General features: G+C 41.0%; 1 protein-coding gene across 9 annotated transcripts in view; it reads right to left on the reverse strand.

Annotated features, from left to right (window-relative positions):
• The window catches only part of RAD51B (RAD51 paralog B), a 470288-nt gene that overhangs the window by 419263 nt on the left and 29445 nt on the right, over nucleotides 1-21580 (reverse strand). For 2 of the 9 annotated variants that reach the window (XR_010431327.1, XM_064658361.1), the window contains exons 1-5: nucleotides 11228-11375; nucleotides 10077-10170; nucleotides 9246-9359; nucleotides 8058-8174; nucleotides 2533-2669 (exon numbers count right to left, since the gene is read on the reverse strand). Coding sequence is in view for 8 of the 9 variants with exons in the window: in XM_064658361.1 (XP_064514431.1) it covers nucleotides 2533-2669; nucleotides 8058-8174; nucleotides 9246-9359; nucleotides 10077-10170; nucleotides 11228-11229 (464 nt within the window). In the remaining variant the exon portion in view is untranslated. Of the gene's footprint in view, nucleotides 1-2532; nucleotides 2670-8057; nucleotides 8175-9245; nucleotides 9360-10076; nucleotides 10171-11227; nucleotides 11435-11566; nucleotides 11638-11658; nucleotides 11715-21580 lie in introns of those variants that run through there. The other 7 variants (XM_064658358.1, XM_064658359.1, XM_064658357.1 and 4 more) reach the window with 7 other exon arrangements.

Here is a 21580-nt window from a genome sequence, read left to right on the forward strand (position 1 = left end):
TCCAGGTGGGTTCAAAGTTCTTTAATATCTAAATCCTGTTTGTCATGATGAGACCAAAATCTCCACAGAACATGTTTTCTGCAATCAGGGCAGATCCATTATGTATCCAGATAATCTCTTCTCAGCTTTGGTTCACAGAAATTTGTACCTAGTGTTTTTCACAAGCAATAAGTATGACTAGCAAAAAAAGCCAACCTAACAAATTCTTTTCAGACTTTCTGAGTACGTCTGGCATGTTTTCAGTTAATAGCTGGCTACTACAAAACTGAAGACAACAATTTTGATTTCCAGACTTACTACAGCCCTTTCATCTACCTGTCCTACTGTCCACGTTCTGACAAAGAGGAATGACAGACAACATCTGCACTGTTACAGCTGTCTTTTATAAAAATAGTGCCAGCTAAATGTCTCCATCTAGCCCTTTAAATTAAGATGCTATTAAATGAATACTCTATGATTTGCCTTCTTATCTGAGGTGTTCAGAACAACAATAAAACCAAAATATCTTTTATTTGCCATCTACTAATAATACAGGATTACAGAATCTTAAGAAAACTCAAGTTAGGAAGAGAATGCATGAGACTTCTAGGCCAAAAAATTGTTCAATATAGAGTCAGCTATTAAGTTAGAGCATACACTTCTTGAGTCTTTACCTATTTTGGAAGCCTCCAAAGATGGAGGCAGCACCACCTCTCTGGACAACCTTTATTTTACCACAAAGACAGTCAGGAATTAGAAAGCTTCTCCATATATCAGCACAGAAATGGATTTCAATCTATGCCTGCTGTCCCCCTGCCACACATCACTGTGCCATCCTTATTGGCAAGAGAAGGTTTCTGTGAGATTTCCCAAAGCCTTCTCTCCTCTAGACTGAACAAGTCCTCAGTCTCTCCACAAATAGCAAGTGCTCCCGCTCCCAACCATCTTGGTAATCCTTTGCTGAACTTCCTGCAGTTTGTCCTGTATTCCTTATACTGAGACTCCAAAACTGGACCTGGAATCTAGGTGCAGTCTAACATATACAAACTAAAAGGGGATATGCACCTCCCTCACTATGCTGGTTCAGCTCCTTAGACATTGCAACACAGAAAGTATAAGATATAGTCAGTCTGCGGAAATTGTGTTTATCATTTCCAATTGAGTAATACTATGTATGATTTAATACATAAATATACTCATCCTTAGTAATAATGTTATTTTCATCACATTTCCATTCTATGTAATATTGTATTTTCAGCAGTTTCATTTTCATGTTCACCTGATTTCCTTTTCTTTAGCATTCACTTCTAAACAACAAGTCTTAACTCACTCGTTGGGTCCTACTCTTTTTTACTATTTACATTTCAGGGATCTGAAATGAAACCTAAGTGCTATGTAAGGGGGGAAGCACCATATTTTGCAGAGCTATTGCTTGAAGCTTTTTTTCTTTGACATATTACACTTCAAACTTTTGTGAAATTAACTTGATAAAAAACAGGGTTAGAAGCCCAACTTTGTCATCCATAAATTCAAATGAATGAACAATGCAAACAGGTTTGCTTTGATACTCCAGATTCAGGCCACGGCTATAATTACAAAACCATGTGAAATATCTAAATTCTTTCAAAGAATATTTTTCTGCCCATTTTTCTACACAAGCAAGCATGTGACTACTGTACTTCTTGTCCTCTCTCAGACCCTTATGAACTTTTGAACTTGCTCATTCCAAACAACAGGGAAAAAGGAATAGAAATTTCAAAAAATATTAAATCCTGATTGTTTAGAAAAGTTGGTAGTTAAGTAAAGTAAATTAGAGCTACCTTTAATGAAACACTGCAGGATTATTTCAACAGTTAATCACTCAGTCAACATGGGGAAGAGTGGCAACCAATACATGCATACATCTGTTCTCTCAAGCAAATACAGCACATAGTGTCTCCTGTCCATTCAGAACACTGTAAGTACACAGCTGAGCAGTTTCGGTCACATGGGCCAAGCAGGAGACATTAGAAAAATCAGAGATGTTATAGAGGTAAGTTAGTATAGTAATGTAGAGCTGCTAAGGATATAGGAAAAATGCGAGCTCACTCAGAAGGAAACCAGAAGTGCAGAAGGACACAGGGTCCCACTCAGAAGTAGGAAAGAAATCTGAAGGAAAACTAGCTATGTCAGTCCTACTGTTCACCGAAAAATCTCCGTTTCCTTTGTAGTCAAAATGAGGGGCCTTTACATCCTCAAAACCTTCCCCTTAACTCCACAAACTAAATTGCAAAGAGAGATTTCAGGTACAAGACTGGTAATAACATCTATAAATTGAAGAGCATGCCATCCACCTTGCCATACCAGAAACTGCAAACATCATTCAAATTAGGAAGGTGAGCAAACCATTCTATTAAATTAATTTCAACATCTATGGAATAACTGCATATACCAGAGGAATGGTTAATAACTACCACAGGTATCTAAAAATGCATCACTATTGCTCAGAAAATAATTGAAGGCTCCAAGATAAAAGGTCCTAAGAAGTGTATACTTTAGATTTTTGCATCTTACCTTTCAGCACTGAATGCAGACTCTGTGTCAATGTATATAACTGCCCCATCTAGTCCTCCCATGCTTAGAGGCAGTGTAGCCAGAACACTCAGCATAATACAAAATTGAGTTTTGCCACAACCTGGTGGGCTAGTTATCTGGAAGAAAAAAGATTAGTAACATAACATTCATTTTACATAATTGTACTTTTATCTTCAACCCATCAGACCGTACTCAAATTTTGCTCCTTCAGCTACCACAGGAGGAGACAGACATGAAAAGACAGAATGCAACCCAGAAAGAGCAACTTTGAGTTACTGCTTTGCAGTCAGACTCATCCACTGAAGAATAAACAGCTTTACAGACCCAGCATTATGCTTGCACTTTATTTTTTTTGACATCATTATTACCTTTCAAATTTGTGGTCCTCTACTCTCTCCCTCACTCACAAGATCTTCCCTAGAGACACCTAGTTCCCTTCCATCCCTGTGCTACCTTCTAAAATAGAGAAGAATTAGACGATTCACAGTTGACATTCAGGTGTCACCAACGGCCTTTAGAGCTGAAAACAAAGTCCAGAGCTAATGAGCTCACAGATGTAAATGACTGCTTAGGAATCATCATTACTTTGGTTAAACCAGGTCTCCCTTGGAAATCACAAGGATAATTGCTTATATCCTGTAAAATCTGAATGTTCAGTGTGAACCATATATATACAAAAACAGATTTTATCTGCCCCAGAGACTACACTCTGCTCTGTAGTATGTATTCTTTCATTGGTGTTAACTCCCTATTACCATATTTCAACACCAACACCATTCAGTGATCCAGACCAGCTTGCCAATTCTAAGCTTTCACCTGTGCTCACTGAAAGCCCCCTGTGGTTAAGGTTCCAGTACGATTTTGATTGAGAGAAAAACCACAGGGATCCAAAGAATACACTGTTTGATGAGATCACCAGTTTCTGAGAACAATATTTTTCTACTAGAGATGGCAGTCTGCTGTTCTTTATCCACTGTAGATTTTGCAGAGATTGTAAATGAATGGTGGGCTCTGTGTTCAGATAATTGTAAGTTCATTACTACTATGGCGAGTCTTTAAATATAATCCCACATTGTAACTGCTTCTGGGAAGGGAGATGATGAAATCTTAAATACTAAGAGGGCTGAAAAACAGCTGAGTGACTTTAGGCACTAGAAACAGAGCGATGGGTTCATTCTGATGCTAATAGGTAAAAGCAAGCCTCTCCAGGGAAATTAAACTCCAAAATGAAGCATACCTCCTCAAAACACCTAGTATTACCAAAAAGAAACCTTAAAACAGAGACACTCAAAATCAAACTGATTTTTTGAGACTACACACACTAGAGTTTGGTTTTAAGCACAGACACCCTTTAACCACTAGGTATTACAATATTGCTATGGTTTTAAGTAGCAGCAGCATGAGTTGAAGCACAGAAAATTTACAGGGAAGGACCGCATTAGCTACAGTTAACAGTTGGTTAAAATCCCTTTAATCATCTTTGTCTTTAAACAAGGCCTGAAAGCCAAGCCATATCAGTCAATCGACTTGAAGCTTTGATGCAACAGAAGCTTTAGATGATTTTTTTTTTAGAAGCACACATTGCATTTAGAGAATTGGAGATCAGGAATCAGTCGTATTTATGCAATTATCTGTCCTTCAGCCAGTGCACTTAAATTACAGAATATCATATCAACAATGGCTGCTGCATTTTAATCTAAACCCAAAGCATGTATTAAAAAATGCAGAGGCAATACACATTCCTTAGACTGTGATAGCCAAGGAACCTCACCAGCTGTTTCTGGTTAAAAAGAAGACTTGAAATGAATGAGGGGAGGGCATCAATCCAATTGTTAAAATAAAATGTTTAGATAACTGTGAGGACATCCTGTAAAAATGCCCGTAATTTCAGCCTTGCCTGGGAGGTGCACTGGAATAAACGTTTCAGTGGCTGATGCAGGAACTAATTTAGCAGAGTTGCTATTAAAATGTCTGAGGATATGAGCATCATATCAGAGAAAGAGAAGGAACTTTGCAGGACAAGCTAGTATAAGGAAGCAAGCCAATTGAGCAGGAGAGCATTTCTATTCCCAAAAACAATACTTCATCTTTCATCAGCATTCCTTTAAAGGGCATTAAAACATACTTTTAAATAATCCACAGTAAACAGTTTTAAACTACATTTTATTGTAGTTACTACAGGTTCAGCAAGTGTTTCTGAACACTACCATCCTAGTTAAAATTCCACTAATATAATTTAAATTGAATGTCAGCAAAAAGTTTGCTTGGTTTGTTTTACCCTGAATTTGCTCAGGAAAAAAAAATCACCCAAATAGAAATGTGAAGACTACAACAGTTTTTAATTTACCTCTGCCTAATAAAATATACTTTTATTTTTCAATAAGCTATATATTATTTTCTCTGGCACACCTGGAGGGTTTGGATGAAGTCACAAGGAGCTAATTCTTCTTCAGCTACCAGGAGATTAAATTCTTCAATATTCACAAAGTAATTAATTTAATTTTTCCTCATACGAGTTGGCCTAAAGCTCTGACATTTGACCACAGAATTTCAGCTATGATTTAATTTCCTACTTAAAATCTCATAGTGGTTTGGAAAAAAAAATGGTCTGAGACAGTGTAACACAAATCAAATCCCTCTGGTACTCAAAACACAAGCAGCTTTGGCTGTAGAAGACACCACCACAAGTCTTAATCTTGTGGCTCTTGCACTCAAATTCCAAGTTTCCAGCCACCATTACTGCTGGGTAAACCAACAGAAAGACAATGATTTAGCCACACCAGTCAGGAAGTAAATGCTGCACCAGCATACTTTTGAACAGAACTTTTTACATTTAATACCTGAAAAGCAAATAAAAAGCAATACATATTTATTTTTTTTTTAGACACCTCTAATCTCTTGAGTTATTAATCTAATTCCTGGAGTCTACCTAGTTCTCCATATGATATTTCTGACTAAGTAGTTATTATGTATCAGTATTGTCAACCAAGCCCAAGGTACAGGTGAAAGAACGCAGTGCTGGTAGTTCTTGTACAGACATCTCCATCGCTGTCCATCAGCGAGATCCCCCACTGAAGAGAACTGCACCAGGCAGGTCTTCTCACTCTTAACCAAAATATGTTAGAATACAAAAAACATTCAAAAGCTTTTTTTCAGAAGAAAACTTAAAGTGAAACACCTTTCCTGGTGCAGTGCTTTTCATTTACAATTAGATAAAAGTTCAGCCTATCTTTGAATATATTAATTCCCCCCAACTAATTTTAAATACGATGATACATAGAGAGTATGACCATTGTTAAAATAGAGATGAGCAAGTTTCCCAGATCTCCTCATATCTAAAGAGATAAGTATTTTAAGGAAACACTGAGGTGAAAATATTAAAATTGAGTATTGTGAAAATCGACCACACTACAAAGTAGTACAATATATACAGCACTGCAAAACTAAGCATTCACATGAACTTCCTGTAGAGCATTATTTTATACCACCTCAGGAAAATTATATTTGACATCCACAGTTTAAGATCAACTGCTTGGTTAGCTTACTTCAAAATAAAATTAACAAAAAGGAAAAAAGAAAAAAACACCAACACAAAACCTAGAAGTCAAAGGTTAGCTAAGCTCCCCTAAAACTCCCAGCATGTCAACCACTGCTTTTCCCAGATCTCCCTCTGGAGCAATGCCAAGAACATGGCAATCAGCAAGCCTGAATTCTGTTATGCTCCTGAGCCATTCTACCTGGTCTTCATGCAAGAATATGTCAGATACACCGCACTGATTGCTGAATAATAGCTCCAATTTAGGATTAAAAACAAAGACAAATATTCATCACAGCAGCCTCGTAAAATAACTGTGTGTCTCTGTGGACCCAAAATCACATCCACTTGGTTTTTAAGCAGAAACAAATATTCCATATTCAGTACTCCAAATATTTGGGCACCACTCATGAGCCAGTCAGTCCTATCACAGAAAAGACACATCTCTATTCTACTTTTTTCTCCCACTTGCACAGCAGTGGCCCTGCATTTCAACTAAAGCACAATTCAGACGTTTAAGCAACATAAGCATGGGAACAGCCATTCTCTGCCTTCAGGAAAAAAAAGGTTAGCAGACCACACGGAAATCCTGGAAATCATTTCATTTCAAACATGGACTATGCTATTTCATCAGTTCACTGGATGAACAATAACAGATAAGAAAAGATATCAAAGTACACCTAGTGTAGTCACTGCTTTGCTGACAAAAATGTTTTCAGCAAGTAAAAATTCATCTCCTGCTGAAGGCACTATCCTCAATAGCAGTGTAGTTACAATGTCAGGACCATGCATACCACACTACTACATACAGGAACAGCTCTTTCTTCTTCAATTAAACTGAATTTAGCAAGCTATTTCTCCCAGAATTTAAAGACTCCCAGTGTTGATCTTAAGTTCTTCTGATCCAAATTTCTTATAGTAAATTGACAACAAAGTTAGGCCTAGATATGAGAGATCAATATAAGTTCTTAATCAGTATGTGTTCTTAAACATTTTTATGACCTGAATGGTGTATATTCCTGTACATCATAAACAAAAAGAAAGACTCAGAATCTTTAAAAACTAATATCCCCTCATTACATAAGAGTTTACTAGAGCAGAAACTGTTTAGTCTAAACTCAGTGTTGCTTAAACACTAGTATGTTTTAAGTCACTATCTGTTTTCATAAGTCATTTCTACCTGAGATCAAAATCAATCTAGCTTGATTATGAGGTGTGGAAAAAATTTATTTTCTTCACAGTATGATTTTCATAACTTCTCACTTTTAGTCCTCTACAAAGAAAAGCACTTATTAAGGACTGTTAAAGTGTTCAAGGGAAAAAATTGTTTCAACCTGTCTATATTCAGAGCATGACTCACACAACATATAGGTCTTCTACAGGGCACAGCTGACTTCAGAACTTTAAGACAGCAAGTACGGCCACACTGCATAAAAGCGTCCGTCTAGCTCTGGATTTGTCGCTAACAAGAACCTACAACAGATAGTCTGGGGAATAACTCAGGAGCAGGGCACACATATAATGATAGTCTCTCCAATATATAAGTTTCTCCAACTCCATTTGCAGGTCAGCAAATTCCTAATGCAATCAGAGATTGCATCTTTGTATTTTTATAATACTCTGTGACTCCTATGAGCATCTACACAAATCCCACCTTTCTGGATTATAGAAACTATGCACGTTATCACTTTCCATGAGGCCATAGAGAAACCCAGATACTAGAACAATTTAATTGTAAATAAAATTTAAAGAAAAAAAAGTAGCATTATCCAAGGTCTAGAGAGTGACAGTTAAATAGACAGAGAGATATGTAATCTGTAGTTCTGCAACTTTCCCACTGCAAAATCCAGCCAACAATTCTCCTGAACTTCCTGTGAAAATTTTCACTTTTTTTAAAGTAAAGTGAAGGAGTGATTTTTGACTTCTAGGTGGAATGCTCAACTGAAGTAACATATATTAAACAAGTTACCTCTGTGAGGGACCCACAAGGTACTCCACCATGCAAGACTCTATCCAAACTATGCAGCGTGGTGGATAAAAAGGCTGAAGAGGGACTGACAGACTTCCTTAGTTTCATTTCATAAGCCTACGGAAGGAGGGAGGAAAAAAACAAAAGAGAACAAACAAATCAGAAAATGCCTTTTTTTAATGGAAATAGGAGACTTGTACTTGCTTTCATCAACCTGGTATGACAACAGTTGCCAATGAGCAAAGTACTCCTATCTTCAACTATAGTCTGCTTAGTTCATCACACTTACATCCCATTTATATCTCACAGAGTAAATTTTAGTCTTTTTTATTTCCCTCACCACAATATTAAATAATAAGCTTTTAATAACAAAATGACAGAAGTTTTCTCTGTTCCTATTCAAAAAGGTTTGCTTTTAACCCATAAAAATCCAAATTCTAAATAAGTAAACAATATATGTATGGTTAATGACCATTACAAAACCCTCACATGAAATCTAAAAACAAAAACTCCCTCATTGACGTTCATTACCAATTTGAAACTACGTGGGTTGAAGGAAAGGTTTGCTAAAGAGTCCCAAGTCTTTGAATAAACCTGTGTAGTACTCTAACCATTCATCATTTTCCACTTTGCCAAAAGAAAATCCAGCCACTGCCTTGCAGCTACTGTGTTTCCTTCTTGCACTCCCCCCAGCAGAGTGTCTTATTCCCCCCAGCAGAGTGTCTTACCTGTAGAGTAAGGCACACACTACAGCTCATTAGAAAAAATCCTCAAGAAATTATTTTCAGGATCACTTCACTTCTCGGCACCACTTTTATATCTAAAACCAGTTCATACTGAAACTCTTAGTCTTTTTCTGTATTAAACAACTTGTTGGTTTTTTTAGTTGCAGGATCCAAACTAGAAGCAATTTTTACATGCTGGATTGCAAGAGAGGATAACCTATTTCCCTACTGCACTCAGAACAGATGCTGCAAGCCTGAACAATCTCTTGAGGCTATAGCACCTAATAAATGTAACTGCATCAAACTAAAGTGTGTCAGAGATCTAAATTTAAAACCGAAAATATTACTTCATTGTGCAATAAAACCAAGATGCTCCATGCCTCCTGGTTAAAAAGATGAGTGACAATGTTCAGGTTTTTCCCTGATATTTTATCAAAAACAGTATCAACACAAGTATACTTACTGTCTGCATTTTGGGAGCACAAGCTCGGCTGACTTTACAAAGAAGCTTCTGCACCTCATAGTAGCTCTGTCCCGTCACTTTCATTAGCTCCAAGAGGGAAAGACATAAAAAGTCCTGAAAGATAATAAAGCAGTTCAGAGAGCTCAACCTAGGAATCCAGGCTGGGGACTAAACTGATGCAATCTATATACAGCTGGTACCCATTCCACAGGTTTACCAACTCTGCCACGTTATACACTATTATGCTGTATCTCTCCCACCTTTTCCTCATACAGTATACTAAAAGAAGTTGCATTCACATTTTAAAAGACATGGAATAAAAGGACCAACCATTTAAGATCTGTGTGATGGAACTGCAACAAGATAACACCTTTTTGCCCGCCTGAAACACATTAAAAACAAATTTAAGTCTTCCAAATTGCAGTGCTAGGCAGAGATTCTGTATATATGATGCATATATATAGGGCCTCTTGGCTCATGGACAGCTTCTTGTCCACCAGGGCCCCCTCTCTGCCCTGGTGAGGGGCAGAGCTGTTCTTCTCTGCAGAGCTGCTTCCACAGCTTCCCTACCTCCACAGGGGTAGTAAGTCCATAAAAGTTTAAATGTTTTAGTTAGGCATCTATCATTTTAAAGCTCTATTTTTACAAAGCAGCAGGCCAGATGGTATCTGAAATGCCCCTTACTTCACAGAAAGTAAGGCTTCCTGTTTAATTACAAAAAAGTGAACACCACATGCATTAAAACAACACAAACACACACAAAAAACCCACCACTAACATAAAAACCAACCACAAAAAAAAAATACCCCGTAAACAAAATAACATTTTCACCTGACAGGTAGTGATCTGACAGCGACTCAGCCTCTCACACAGCTCCTGAGACAACTGTGCTCTTCTTAGTTTCTTAGCAGCCATGCTCCTCAACCTGCATAGCAAACAAAAAAAAAAAAATTTTTGAAAGATTATTTGAATATGACTGTGCAATTTCACTCACTCTTTGCTAAAGAACAGGAAAGTGTGCACACGTGTGCATATATATAGGTATATATAAATGATACAATGTGACACAGATTTCCCCCGTAAGTCTGCATCACATTAAGTTATATTACCACTCTGAAAGCACTTCCGTTGAATAACATCTCCTCATATTTGACCACGTATGAGATCATGCCAATCAGAATGGAAGAGTCAGCACTGTTTATAGGGCAGGTGTTTCTGGGATGTAAGAAAGCTGGAAATTACTCAGTCGTGAGCTGAATAAGAACTCCTCATGCTATACTGAACTGGAAAGAAATGAGTTATCTTTGGATGCCTGAACATGAATTGCAGAGCAACCACAGTAAGCATTCAGCCCTAGAACATATACTGCTAGAACACACACTCGGTTCTGGTGACCCAGGATTCGTGACAGGTGTTAAAAGAACAAAAAGCCTGAAGGGCTGGAAAGATACTTTAGCACGCAAGAGTCAAGATGATCAGTCGAACCCATCTCGTAATGTTCTATGTACACCTTACAAACCAAACACACTCAATAAAGAATTCTTTAATTTAGCCACCAATGTAAAAGAAACCAGAGACCAAAGCTGAGCATATGAAGAAGATAACTACAACATTATTTATTCAAAAAATGAACAAAAATACCACTGCACCAAGACAGCAACAATTGTAGTTTACTGTAATTGAGACCTAAGCAAATTGCATTTTTGAGATTCCTGATTAAAGAGTACCTGATTATCTCAGATAAACCTTAAGACTATTTTATGTAGCAGGTAAGACTATTCTGCAGCTATGGATCCTTCTCCCCCTCAGTTATGTATATTTGTCCTCTTTTTTCTGTCATTCCACTCTACTGAACAAAACCCCACGGGATGGTGTTTGGCTCAGTACAACCCAAAACACATATATACGTGTTTTTGAGCACATCGCTGTTAAACACATACTCTTTAGGCGACATTCCTAGTATTAATACAATTAATACAGACATTTAGGCAAGACGAAAGATTTCGTAATGCAGTAAGTGCAAAAATTGTAAATATTTGCCATGATGCAAAACTATTACAGCTTCGCAGACGCTCAGGCCTCCACATCTTCACAAGAAGGGAACTTCATCGCCCCGTCTACAGAAAACGCTCCTTAAACAGGAGCAAACCCAACCGTCTGACGCACCCCGCCCGCCCAGCCCAGCGGGCTACGGCGCCCGCCCGCCCCATCGGCCGGGGTCCCGGGATGCGCCTACAGCCGGAGACCCAGCCCAACCCTCTCTCGCCCCGGGCAGCACCGCGAGCACCAGAAAACGCGCTCCCGCCGCAAACCAGCCTCACCCCCGCGACTCGGGGGCGTCCCGCCGGGCCCCGCCAAGCCGTAACAAACCCACCCGCCCGCCCTCCCGGGGCGCAGCGCGGGCCCCGCGCACCTGAGAACTTTTTCAAAGCTTCCCCGCGGCGGGCGCGAGGAGGCGGGACCGTCGGGCCAGACCCATGCTCTCAATTGGCTGAGCTCCCGCCAATCCCCGCGCAGCCCTGGCGGCAGGCGGCGCGCGGGGCATGCCGGAAGAGGTAGTTTCAGGGGGGAGCGAAGGGGGGAGTCTGGGTCTGTGATGGCGGCGGCTCTGGCCGGGCAGCGCCCTACTGAACCCGCTCCTCTGGGGGGGGAAGGAGAGGCTCAAGGGGTGTTCACTGTTCATTCTGCTCGTGAAACTGAGCGCCTCCCCCGAGGCAGGAGCCTTGCACGGCGCTCCCGTGCTGTACCCTAGATATTCCTGCCGTCCTCCACATAGAAAGCGTCAATAAACCCCAAAAGTCTCCAGCATGGAGAATGCCACGCGTGCGTTCAGTTGCTAGTAAAGAATTAAACTTAATTGAAGAAAAAAAATGGGGCAATGTTATCTTGGACATCTACTGAGAAACTGCGCATTGGGAACTGCATGGCCCAGGTTTTGTCTGTTCTGAAAAAGAAATGCCACAGCAAAGCTGCAAAATACAGAACATTTCAGCCACTTTTCTAAACGAGTGATAAGGAGAAACAGGAAGAAGCTATCATGAAATGCCCAAAAACTGTAGTGTCAAAAAGGGTCAGTGCAATCAGTGTTTCTTTCATACCCAAAAGAAATCCAGAGGATATAAGAAGCTAGACAGATATAAGAAGCAGCCCACACAAAAGCAACTCAGAGCTTTAGTGAATAGGTAGCTGAACAGGGAGAGATGGCATAGAGGAAGAGCTCCTCCTAGTGTAGTTGACCTTTAAAAGTTGACTTGAAAAATGTAAGTCACAACTGAGAAAAGCTGTCTAAGGAAAGAGAAAGGATGTCTGTTGCTGCAGTTTAGTTTCCGTGTAAACAGGAGGACATGACCATGGTATAACTCGTCATAGACTACTCATGGACTATTTCCTCCTCAATACAGGAGTAGCAGGAGCCTGACCTTCTCACCTGAGGTGCAAGAAAAAGGATTGCCTTGATGACTTTTTTTCCTCCCACAAATGCATTGGGGCTTGCCATTCAGCTCCAGGTCAACAGGCTTCCTTTCCACTTTCTACAAAAACAGAATACCTGTATTAAACCAAAGAACTGTTCTGGGATGTTGAGCAAGGGAAGCAAATCTTAGCAGCCAAGTAGTTAAAAAAATTCATGAGCAAAATCAATATACCCTGGTAGCTCTCCTGCAAGTGCTTTGAATCTCATTTCTCGCTGGTGTCATGACTGTTCAACTCTCTGCTTCTCAGATCTGCAGATACACTTTTAAACCCACTGGCAAATAATTGTGCACCGTCTTCTCTGTGTAAATTGAGAGAAATAATATTCAGAGGATAATCAGAGACGTGTTCACATACACAGCAACACAGCAGGCAGCTCCACAGCTTCCATATATCTGACTAGGATAGTAGTTGCTAGGGAATCAGGGCCCTCTGCAAACAGCTCTGCTGTGTGACCTTGGTCAAGCTCCTTCACGATAGGGTATCTGTTTTCCTTCTCAGTTTTGCTTTTACCTATTTAGTCTGCAAACAGAGTAAGTAATGCCAACCCAACAGACTTAAGTGTCAGGCATGATACAGCAGAGAACTGCTCTAGTCTAAGCCTTTTGCTGCTTCTGGAACTTATAATAAGAAGGGATTAAAAAGCTAAGATATGATTACTTTATAAGAACTGAGCTTCACCACATTAATTTAAGAAGGTCATTTAAACTGGCAGCACTGGAGAAAGACACACAGAAAGGCGAAGCATAACAGCACCAGCAAGCTGTCTCATAGAAACAGAGTGATCTAACATCAAGCACACCAATTAAAATAAAAAAGGGAATGGTGATTAGCTTTCTAAGGGGCAAGCAAAAAGAGACAGAGTCTGATTTGAAGGGCACATGATGAAATGCTTATCAGTTCTTACCCAAATAAATACTCAGCATTTAGGAATTCTGCAAGTCTACAATTGAAAAGATAATGGCAAGATTTTTGCTTTCTGGAACAGAATCCACGGAAAAGTTTCTTCCTCAAACCCAACACAGCCTTTTGTGGGCATTTTCAGATAATAGTTTCCATTCTGGAACATTTCAGGTGATTCATATAATTACTAACACAGTATCAGCTCACTGATACTGACTACAATCCTCAGGTTTATTACTATTTTCCAACTATCAATTCTTGCCTTAAAATTAGCAATGTTCCCCTACCCCTGTGAAAGTGTCGCCCCAAAAGAGTTTACTTTAAGAGAATATAGCTGAGAATATAACAATTCTGACTCACAAGGGTAATCCAGATATTCAGAGCAATTCCCCACCTTATGCTTGCTGACTAGTGTCTAATTAGTCTAATATATTCTTTTTCCTTGGGGTTATCTACTTGATGCCTACTACATTCTTTAATAGAAAAAAAATTACTCATAAGCTCCTGAGATTAGAAAACAGTTATAGATCAGTCCCTGCTTTCCTGGGATTAAGGTCCCAAGAGGTTGCTCAATAACAATACACAAAGGAACCTCCAATTAAGTATACTCTCCATTGCTGTCTCCCCAAAGGAGTTGGAGATTTACTTCCAATCCTTTGAGGTTCCCCCATCTCAAAAAAAGAAATTCAAGGGATGTCATAAGGAGGCCTGCACCCTGGTTAAAAATGGTTTATATTCCATGCCATCCATATGAGCACAGCTTTAGCAAAGCTCCTTCAACTTGAGATTTTGCCAGCCACATCTGTTCCAGGGGTGAGATGGAGGGAAAGGAAACCATCTTTCTGTTGTTTCTACAAGCTGTTCAGCAGAACCTTGCTGTCATCACCAGCTATAATAAACACATCAAGAACAGACCTGTGAAAAAGTAGACCATCTTTTTATTCTTATTCTCCCCCTCCCCAAGTCCTCTGAACAGTCGATGGACCAGATAAATGCTTCTCCCTAGAAAATTAATCTTTTTCCTCCTGCTCAGGAGGAAAACCCAATTATAACGAATCCTCTCAGATATTAGTGAAGACCTGTCTCACCACACACCTTTACATCCAGAAAAAAGAATATTTTTTTCCTCAGGACAGGTAGAAAACATTTCTCTGTTTTCTGCCTCTTCACGCATCCTCCTCTGAATCCAGAATTATTCATCACCCCTAAAACTATTTCAGAAATATTCAGCATCAATGTAGAATTTTTTTGAAAGGGAGCATCTGTACCTCCTACCCTTTTTACAGAAAAGCAGACTAGCCACATTCATTGCTATTGCAGGCAGAAGGGCAGACCCACCTGCACAGTATAGCTTTGAAAAATTCAGCTGCATTTGCTTTCAGCCCAAACTACTACAAATGAAATGAGAGACTTCAGGGATTATTCCACTTTTAGCCTGTACTCATCTAAGAAGATTACCTTCCAAGATCAGCTTCCTACTTCATTTAGCTTTTTCTTGTTAGAGCAACAGCAGGAGTCATTCAAGTCTTTGGGCTTTTTATATTTCCCATTAAGTTTCTGTTAGATGAGAAGCCCATGAAGTGGTACAGCAGCAACCTAATAATCTATGTGGAGTTGTTTTTACCACTGTTTCGACAGTGCCTTACCCTTTTTTGCTGCCTTGTCTTGAGTTTCCATTTACTGAGGTTTCTGCAGTTGTCCCAGTAGTGCTCTCTGCAATCACCAGGCCCTGCCACTCTCGGCACAGAATTTCCTGCAGCTTTCCCTGTGATGCTGAGATAGATCAAAAAGCAACAAATATCACAGCAGCAGGCCTTTAGGAGCATTGCACAAAGCAGGTAATATCTGACTGAGGTAATCCTTAGGTTCCCCAGTGCAGCTTTTTATTTCTGAAGCATGGAAAAACTGCAACACACCCTATTACTCAGAAACTGGAGCTATGTTTAGACTTTTGTCCTGTGAAGCAGATCTGTTTCACTGTGACCAGCTATGGAAGCAAACAGTAGCTCAGTGATTCCCCTTTGATCAGACCAGTTCTCTGAGGACATGCACATCCAACATGTCATCCTTTGATCCTTTACAGCAGCCAGCCTCTACTGAGAAGCTGCAACTAGACTAGAAAAATCCAGTGACCAGTAGTGAAAGTCCACTGTGTACCCCTTTTCATCACACCCTGAGTCAAACATCATGAAACTAGCACTGGCAGTGGCTGGTTTTAGCAGTTAGGGTAGGACATCTGCTGCTTTCAGGTACAGCCCTCGCTCCATACGCAGAATTCTTCAGTGGAGAAAAGAGACAATGCAAGCCAGTGGACTTTCACAGAATCACAGAATATGACAAGTTGGAAGGGACCCACAAGGATCATTGAGTCTAACCCTTAGCCCTGCACAGGACCATCCCCAAGAGTCACACCACGTGCCCAAGAGTGTTGTCCAAACACTTCCTGAACTCTGTCAGGCTTGGTGCTGAGACCACTTCCCTGAGGAGCCTGTTTCAGTGCCCAACCACCCTCTGCATGAAGAACCTCTTTCTAATATCCAACCTAACCCTCCCCTGACACAACTTCAGGCCATTCCCTCAGGTCCTGTCACTGGTCACCACAGAGATCAGTGTCTGCCCCTCCTCTTCCCTTCATGAGGAAGTTGTAGACTGCAATGAGGTCTCCCCTCAGTCTCCTCTTCTCCAGGCTGAACAGACCAAGTGACCTCAGCCACTCCTCACATGGCTTCCCCTCAAGGCCCTTCACCATCTTCATTGCCCTCCTTTGGAGGGCTCTCTAAGAACTTAATATCTTTCTTACATTGTGGTGCCCAAAACTGCACACAATATTCAAGGTGAGGCCGCCCCAGTGCAGAGCAGAGTAGGACAATCCCCTTCCTCAACCGGCTGGTGATGCTTTGCCTGATGCCCCCCAGGACAGGGTTGGCCCTCCTGGCTGCCAGGGCACTGCTGACTCATATTCAACTTGACAACGACCAGAGCCCCCAGGTCCCTTTCCATGGCACTGCTTTCCAGCATCTCATTGCCCAGTCTGTCCATACATCCAGGGTTGCCCCATCCCAGGTGCAGAATCTGGCACTTCCTGTTGTTCAACATGATATGGTTGGTGATTTCCCAGTACTCTAATTTGTTGAGGTCTCTCTGCAGGGCCTCCCTGCCTTCGAGGGAGTCAACAGCTCCTCCCAGTTTTGTGTTGTCTGCAAACTTGCTCAGTATCCACTTCAGTTCTGTGTCCAAGTCATTTATGAAGATGTTGAAGAGCACAGGGCCTAAGATGGAGCCCTGTGGAACCCCACTAGTGACAGTTTCCAGTCTGATGTCACTCCATTCACTATTACCCTTTGTGCTTGACCCATGAGCCAATTGCTCACCCACCACATGATGTGTTTATCCAGCCGTGGGCTGGACACTTTGTCCAGAAAGATTCTCTGAGAGACGTATTGAAAGCCTTACTGAAGTCCAGAAAGATTGCATCAACTGGCTTCCCTTGATCAGCTAGGTGTTACCTTGTCATAAAACTTTACTGAGCTGAGCTTTTTTTGCCTGGACAACACTAGCAGAGAAGGGTAGATCCCAGACACTCATCTCTATGCAGTTGCCAGAAATGTGGGAAAAGGAGTCTTCATTTTGTGATGTTACAGATTAATCGTCCTGGTAACCCAGCAGCTGAACTGAGCCCAATAGCTCTTATTTCAAACAACAAACACACAAACCAGCAAGCAAACAAAGCCTGGAACATTTCATTCCTTTAATTGTTTCAGTCTAGGGCCTTTGGCTGTTGCATGCTTTTCATTCTACTAATTTTTAAAGCAATGAATGAGATCCCTGTGGCTGGGACTGCAAAAGAAACTGCTCCAGACACCCTCACCATCCTCCCCGGAAGATGTTGCTAAACTTTCCAGAGGTGGCTGAGTGGCCTGGAAGACAGAAGAGACCACCAAACATGGGCAGAGAAAGCAGGGAAAGGTCTCCACTCCAACAGTGTTTGTGCCTTAGAGTTTTCTGCTTGCCCCCAAAAGAATGGGACATCTTCATGCCCTGCAATTGAATGTCACTCGGTTTTACACACCACCTATAAGGAACTCAGTAGTCTCAAACAAGATCAAACCACAGACCCAATGTCCTGTGTCTTAGCAGTGTTGGTGAACAGATGGAAGAGATCTCTTAGGGATAATTATAGAAGAATTTAACCCCAGAGGAAAGAAGAGATCAAGTTAATTCTGTGGTGATTATTTTTTACCCTGAAGCATGGTGCTTCTTATCTACAGAGCAATAATATATTCAAATATCACCCCAAGACTGCACTACTACAAACTCAGTTTCTAGAGACAGTATTAAGGCAAGCATGTTTGTTATTCACTGTTTGGGCATGATGCCATAGCTATGACCACATTATCCTTACCCTTAGTTGACTACCCATGACAAATTGATTTTACAGAGACATATCTATTTTTTAAATAAATCACTACAGCAAATTATATTAAATTAGCTATGCAGGAAATTAATCCTATACTTAATTGAAGTAAAATAGGACATTTGTACAGCAAGAAGCTGAATGCATGATTAGCTGTTTTGCTGAACCAGGGTCCTGTTAATTGTCTGACAACCAAACTTTTGTTTCAGTGGTCTTTAGGATATAGGCTTATAAATCTACATGAAGCATCAGAGTCCAATCCAATTCAGTCATTGCAGGAATATTTTCCCAAACCTCAGGAGTTTTCACACCCAAGAGGGAAAGAACACGAAATGAGAACACTCCTAGCCTTGCAAAATAAAATGCACCATAAGTAAAGGTGCCACTGAGATTGACAGAAGATAGAGCCATCCTGCACTCATCACTTTTATCATAGGTGGGCTGTCATGGCATCAGGAGGGACAGCTGCATCCTGGGCTGTGTGACTCAGTAGCTGTATGGCACCAAAGGTTTGATTCAACTGGCTTTCATTTGGCTTCTACTGGGAACTGCATGTTTCCATGACCTCAAAGCAGGGACTCACCAACTCATATACAAAGTCAAAATGATTTTTAAAAGCCTCCGATATGAGCTGGCTTGATTTTAGGGCTTCCAGCCTGAAATACTTTCAGCCCAGGGGTTGCACAGCTGACATATTTCTAACTGGGGGCATCTGAAGAAAATCAGGATAGAGATGTCCCAGCCTGGTAAAACTTGAGTCACTAATCTCTGGTCACTTGTCAAATATCTGGGCTTGAATGATAAGATCAGGAATGCAGACAAGTCATCAGGGCTGGGAAATGGGCAGATGAGCATGAGACCTGTTTGTCTTAATACTCAATGTCATGTTTAAAACAAATACTCCTTCAATATAGCAGTTGAGTTCCTTGTTGCATTGGTGAGGATCCACAATAAGGTCAGTGAAATTAATAAAGCTTCACAAAGCAAGAATAAGAACAGAGGTTTGGGTATTAAAAATACAGACTATAAACGCATAGTTTTGATTGTTTCTTTCTCTCTGCCTTTAATCTGACAGGGGAAAAAGAAGCTGGGAGTGTGAATGAATGTCAAATGTGAAGAAAATCTTTGGGCTTTCAATTTTCTATTATAAACCAGGACTGGAATAGTAAAAAGCAGGAGAGGTCAGAAATGAGTCAAAAAAGCAGTATACACACTCTTATTCCTGTGATAATGTTTTCAATCTGCTGTATATGAAAAAAGACTCTGGGAGAGAAAAGCCAGAAATAGCAGAAGGGCAAGATTTGTACTAGATCTATGTATGGTTCACTCTGAGGTTTTGTAGCTCCAATTCTGAGAGCCTGGCATCTGCCACCCCACACCACAGTCTCTTACCTAAACCACAGAGCAAGTGCACATGCTCTGCTTTGTCTTCTGGGAAAAGTTAGAAGACGAAGAACAGTTCTGGAGCCACCCATAAACCAAGACCTCTGTCTCCATCTCAGAGTACCCAAGATGGGCAGATGTTTCATTTCTGTTGGATTAAGCTTTTGGCTGGAGATTAAGCTTTGTTGTGGGTTAGCTGCTCATCTTAACTGGATAGCTTGTCTTCCTATCTGCCAAACATGCCTAGAGTAACACATCAGCTCTTTTCATGCAGACTGTCAACAACTGAAGTCAACACATAACTTCAAAACTACATATTTTAAAAGAAACGGAAAAAAGTAATTTGGGACGGGCATGAATTCTCTCAGTCTCTCCTCCCCACTGCTAACGTCCCCTGCTTACAAGTGCCTCTTCTTCCTTCTGCCTATTTAAAATGTGGAGCAAAAAGGAAATTGCTGCCACCACTTCAGCCACAAAATTGTGGAGGAAATCCAAGAGGAGCAAGACTTTGTTCATGTACACCAAGGCAGGAGGACTGACGACTTGGTAAAATGAAATTTATTATTACATTGCTTCTCAATAACAGTGCTCCAGGCATACCCCTCAGAAACTCATTTACTCCTGAGCCTGAAAAAGATTAAGTCTAGATCAGATGTCATGGCCAAATGTGGCTTTTCTATTTGGTTTGCTGACAGAGGGAGCTCAGAGAATTAGCACAGACCTCCTGTTCCTCTAGGAGATGTCACAGGGATGTCCTGACCCCTCTGTCTGCTGAGGCTGACTACTGCAGTGCTGCTGATCCCTAGCAAAGGGGTGGGCTAGGTGCCAGGAAAACACATTCTGACAGGCATCCTGAACCATCCTTTTTCATTCCTCGATTTATTCCCCTGCAAGGGGACTATAGCACATGACAGCTGTATGCAGGGTAAAGAGAAAAATGAGGGATAGTTGTGACATTTATTTAAGGGCTCCTTTATATATATGCAGCCTCTCTTGTGATCATTTCTTTATCTAACCATAGTTTCTACATTCCACAGCAGAAACACCTCCTGACATTTACCGTTTCTGGCACCATTAAACTCTGTGCATGAGGGTTGGGGGAACATAGTGGGGCAATTCATGTTTGTAGGCCAGCAGCACTACAAAGCCATACCGATGCCCCATATGGCTCTGTGGGCTCTAGAGGGCACCTGTGAAAAGCAGCTCCTTGTGCAGGTTTCAGCACTTGAGGTAAATCCTGGCGTCCTTGGTTAACGTTTTTTCCTTAGGAAAACACTCATGGAAATTTGAAGCGGCTTTGTCTGAGGCAAGAATTAGTAATGAGGTCTACGTTCCCTTTGGTTTTCATCCAGTGCTGTTACTGATTTCACCATTCAGTGAGCACAAAACATTCCATTTGTGATTTAGTTGCATTTTACACTGAGCCTGCAAGCTATGAGTGACTGCATGAGACACAGAACAATGGAGAAATTACTCTGGACTGAGGACACTATCTTTTCCTTTTTTTCAGAAACCAGTTGTGGGAAGGCCCATGTCTGTGCTGGTGTATGCTTTTGTCTTGCAGACAGCTGGGCTGCACAAGCACTCCCTGTTGGGACAGTCCACCTTCAGCATTTGCTGGAACGTGGGTGAGTACCCCTTCGTGTGCAGGGCCAGGCTGGTGCCAGAGGCTCCTGAGCGCTCTGGCTGTGAGCTGGCACCCTGGAGTGCCTGTATCTGCACTTGAATTGTACTGATAGTTACAGATATTCTCAGGACTGGATTTTAGAGGGGTTGGTGTCAAGGTTTGGATTGCTAAATCCTGTGGAAATTCCTATTTTAGCAGGGCTTGCTCAGACTTAATCCTTCAATATACAAAGCAGATAAATTAATGGTCACACGAGATTGGGAGTAGGAAGAGGCAGGTTCTTTGTAAAGCCTCGTTAAAATATCTCTGTCTTGTCAGTGTGTACAGTGAGAACCCCATGGAGGCTTTTGTTGCATCTTTGGACATAATTGTCTCCCTTGCATGGTCTTCTGAGCTGGCCAGCTCATGATTTTCTTTTGGCCAAGATATATGCATTTCAAAAACACCACACTGTGACGAAGGGTCCATTTCTGCCTGTCTTTACAGAGGCAGATTTTCCACACACAGGAAACCTTTTAACAGTTTAATGAGTGACTG

This window comes from Pseudopipra pipra, chromosome 6 (genome assembly GCF_036250125.1).
Source record: "Pseudopipra pipra isolate bDixPip1 chromosome 6, bDixPip1.hap1, whole genome shotgun sequence".
NCBI lineage: Eukaryota > Metazoa > Chordata > Aves > Passeriformes > Pipridae > Pseudopipra > Pseudopipra pipra.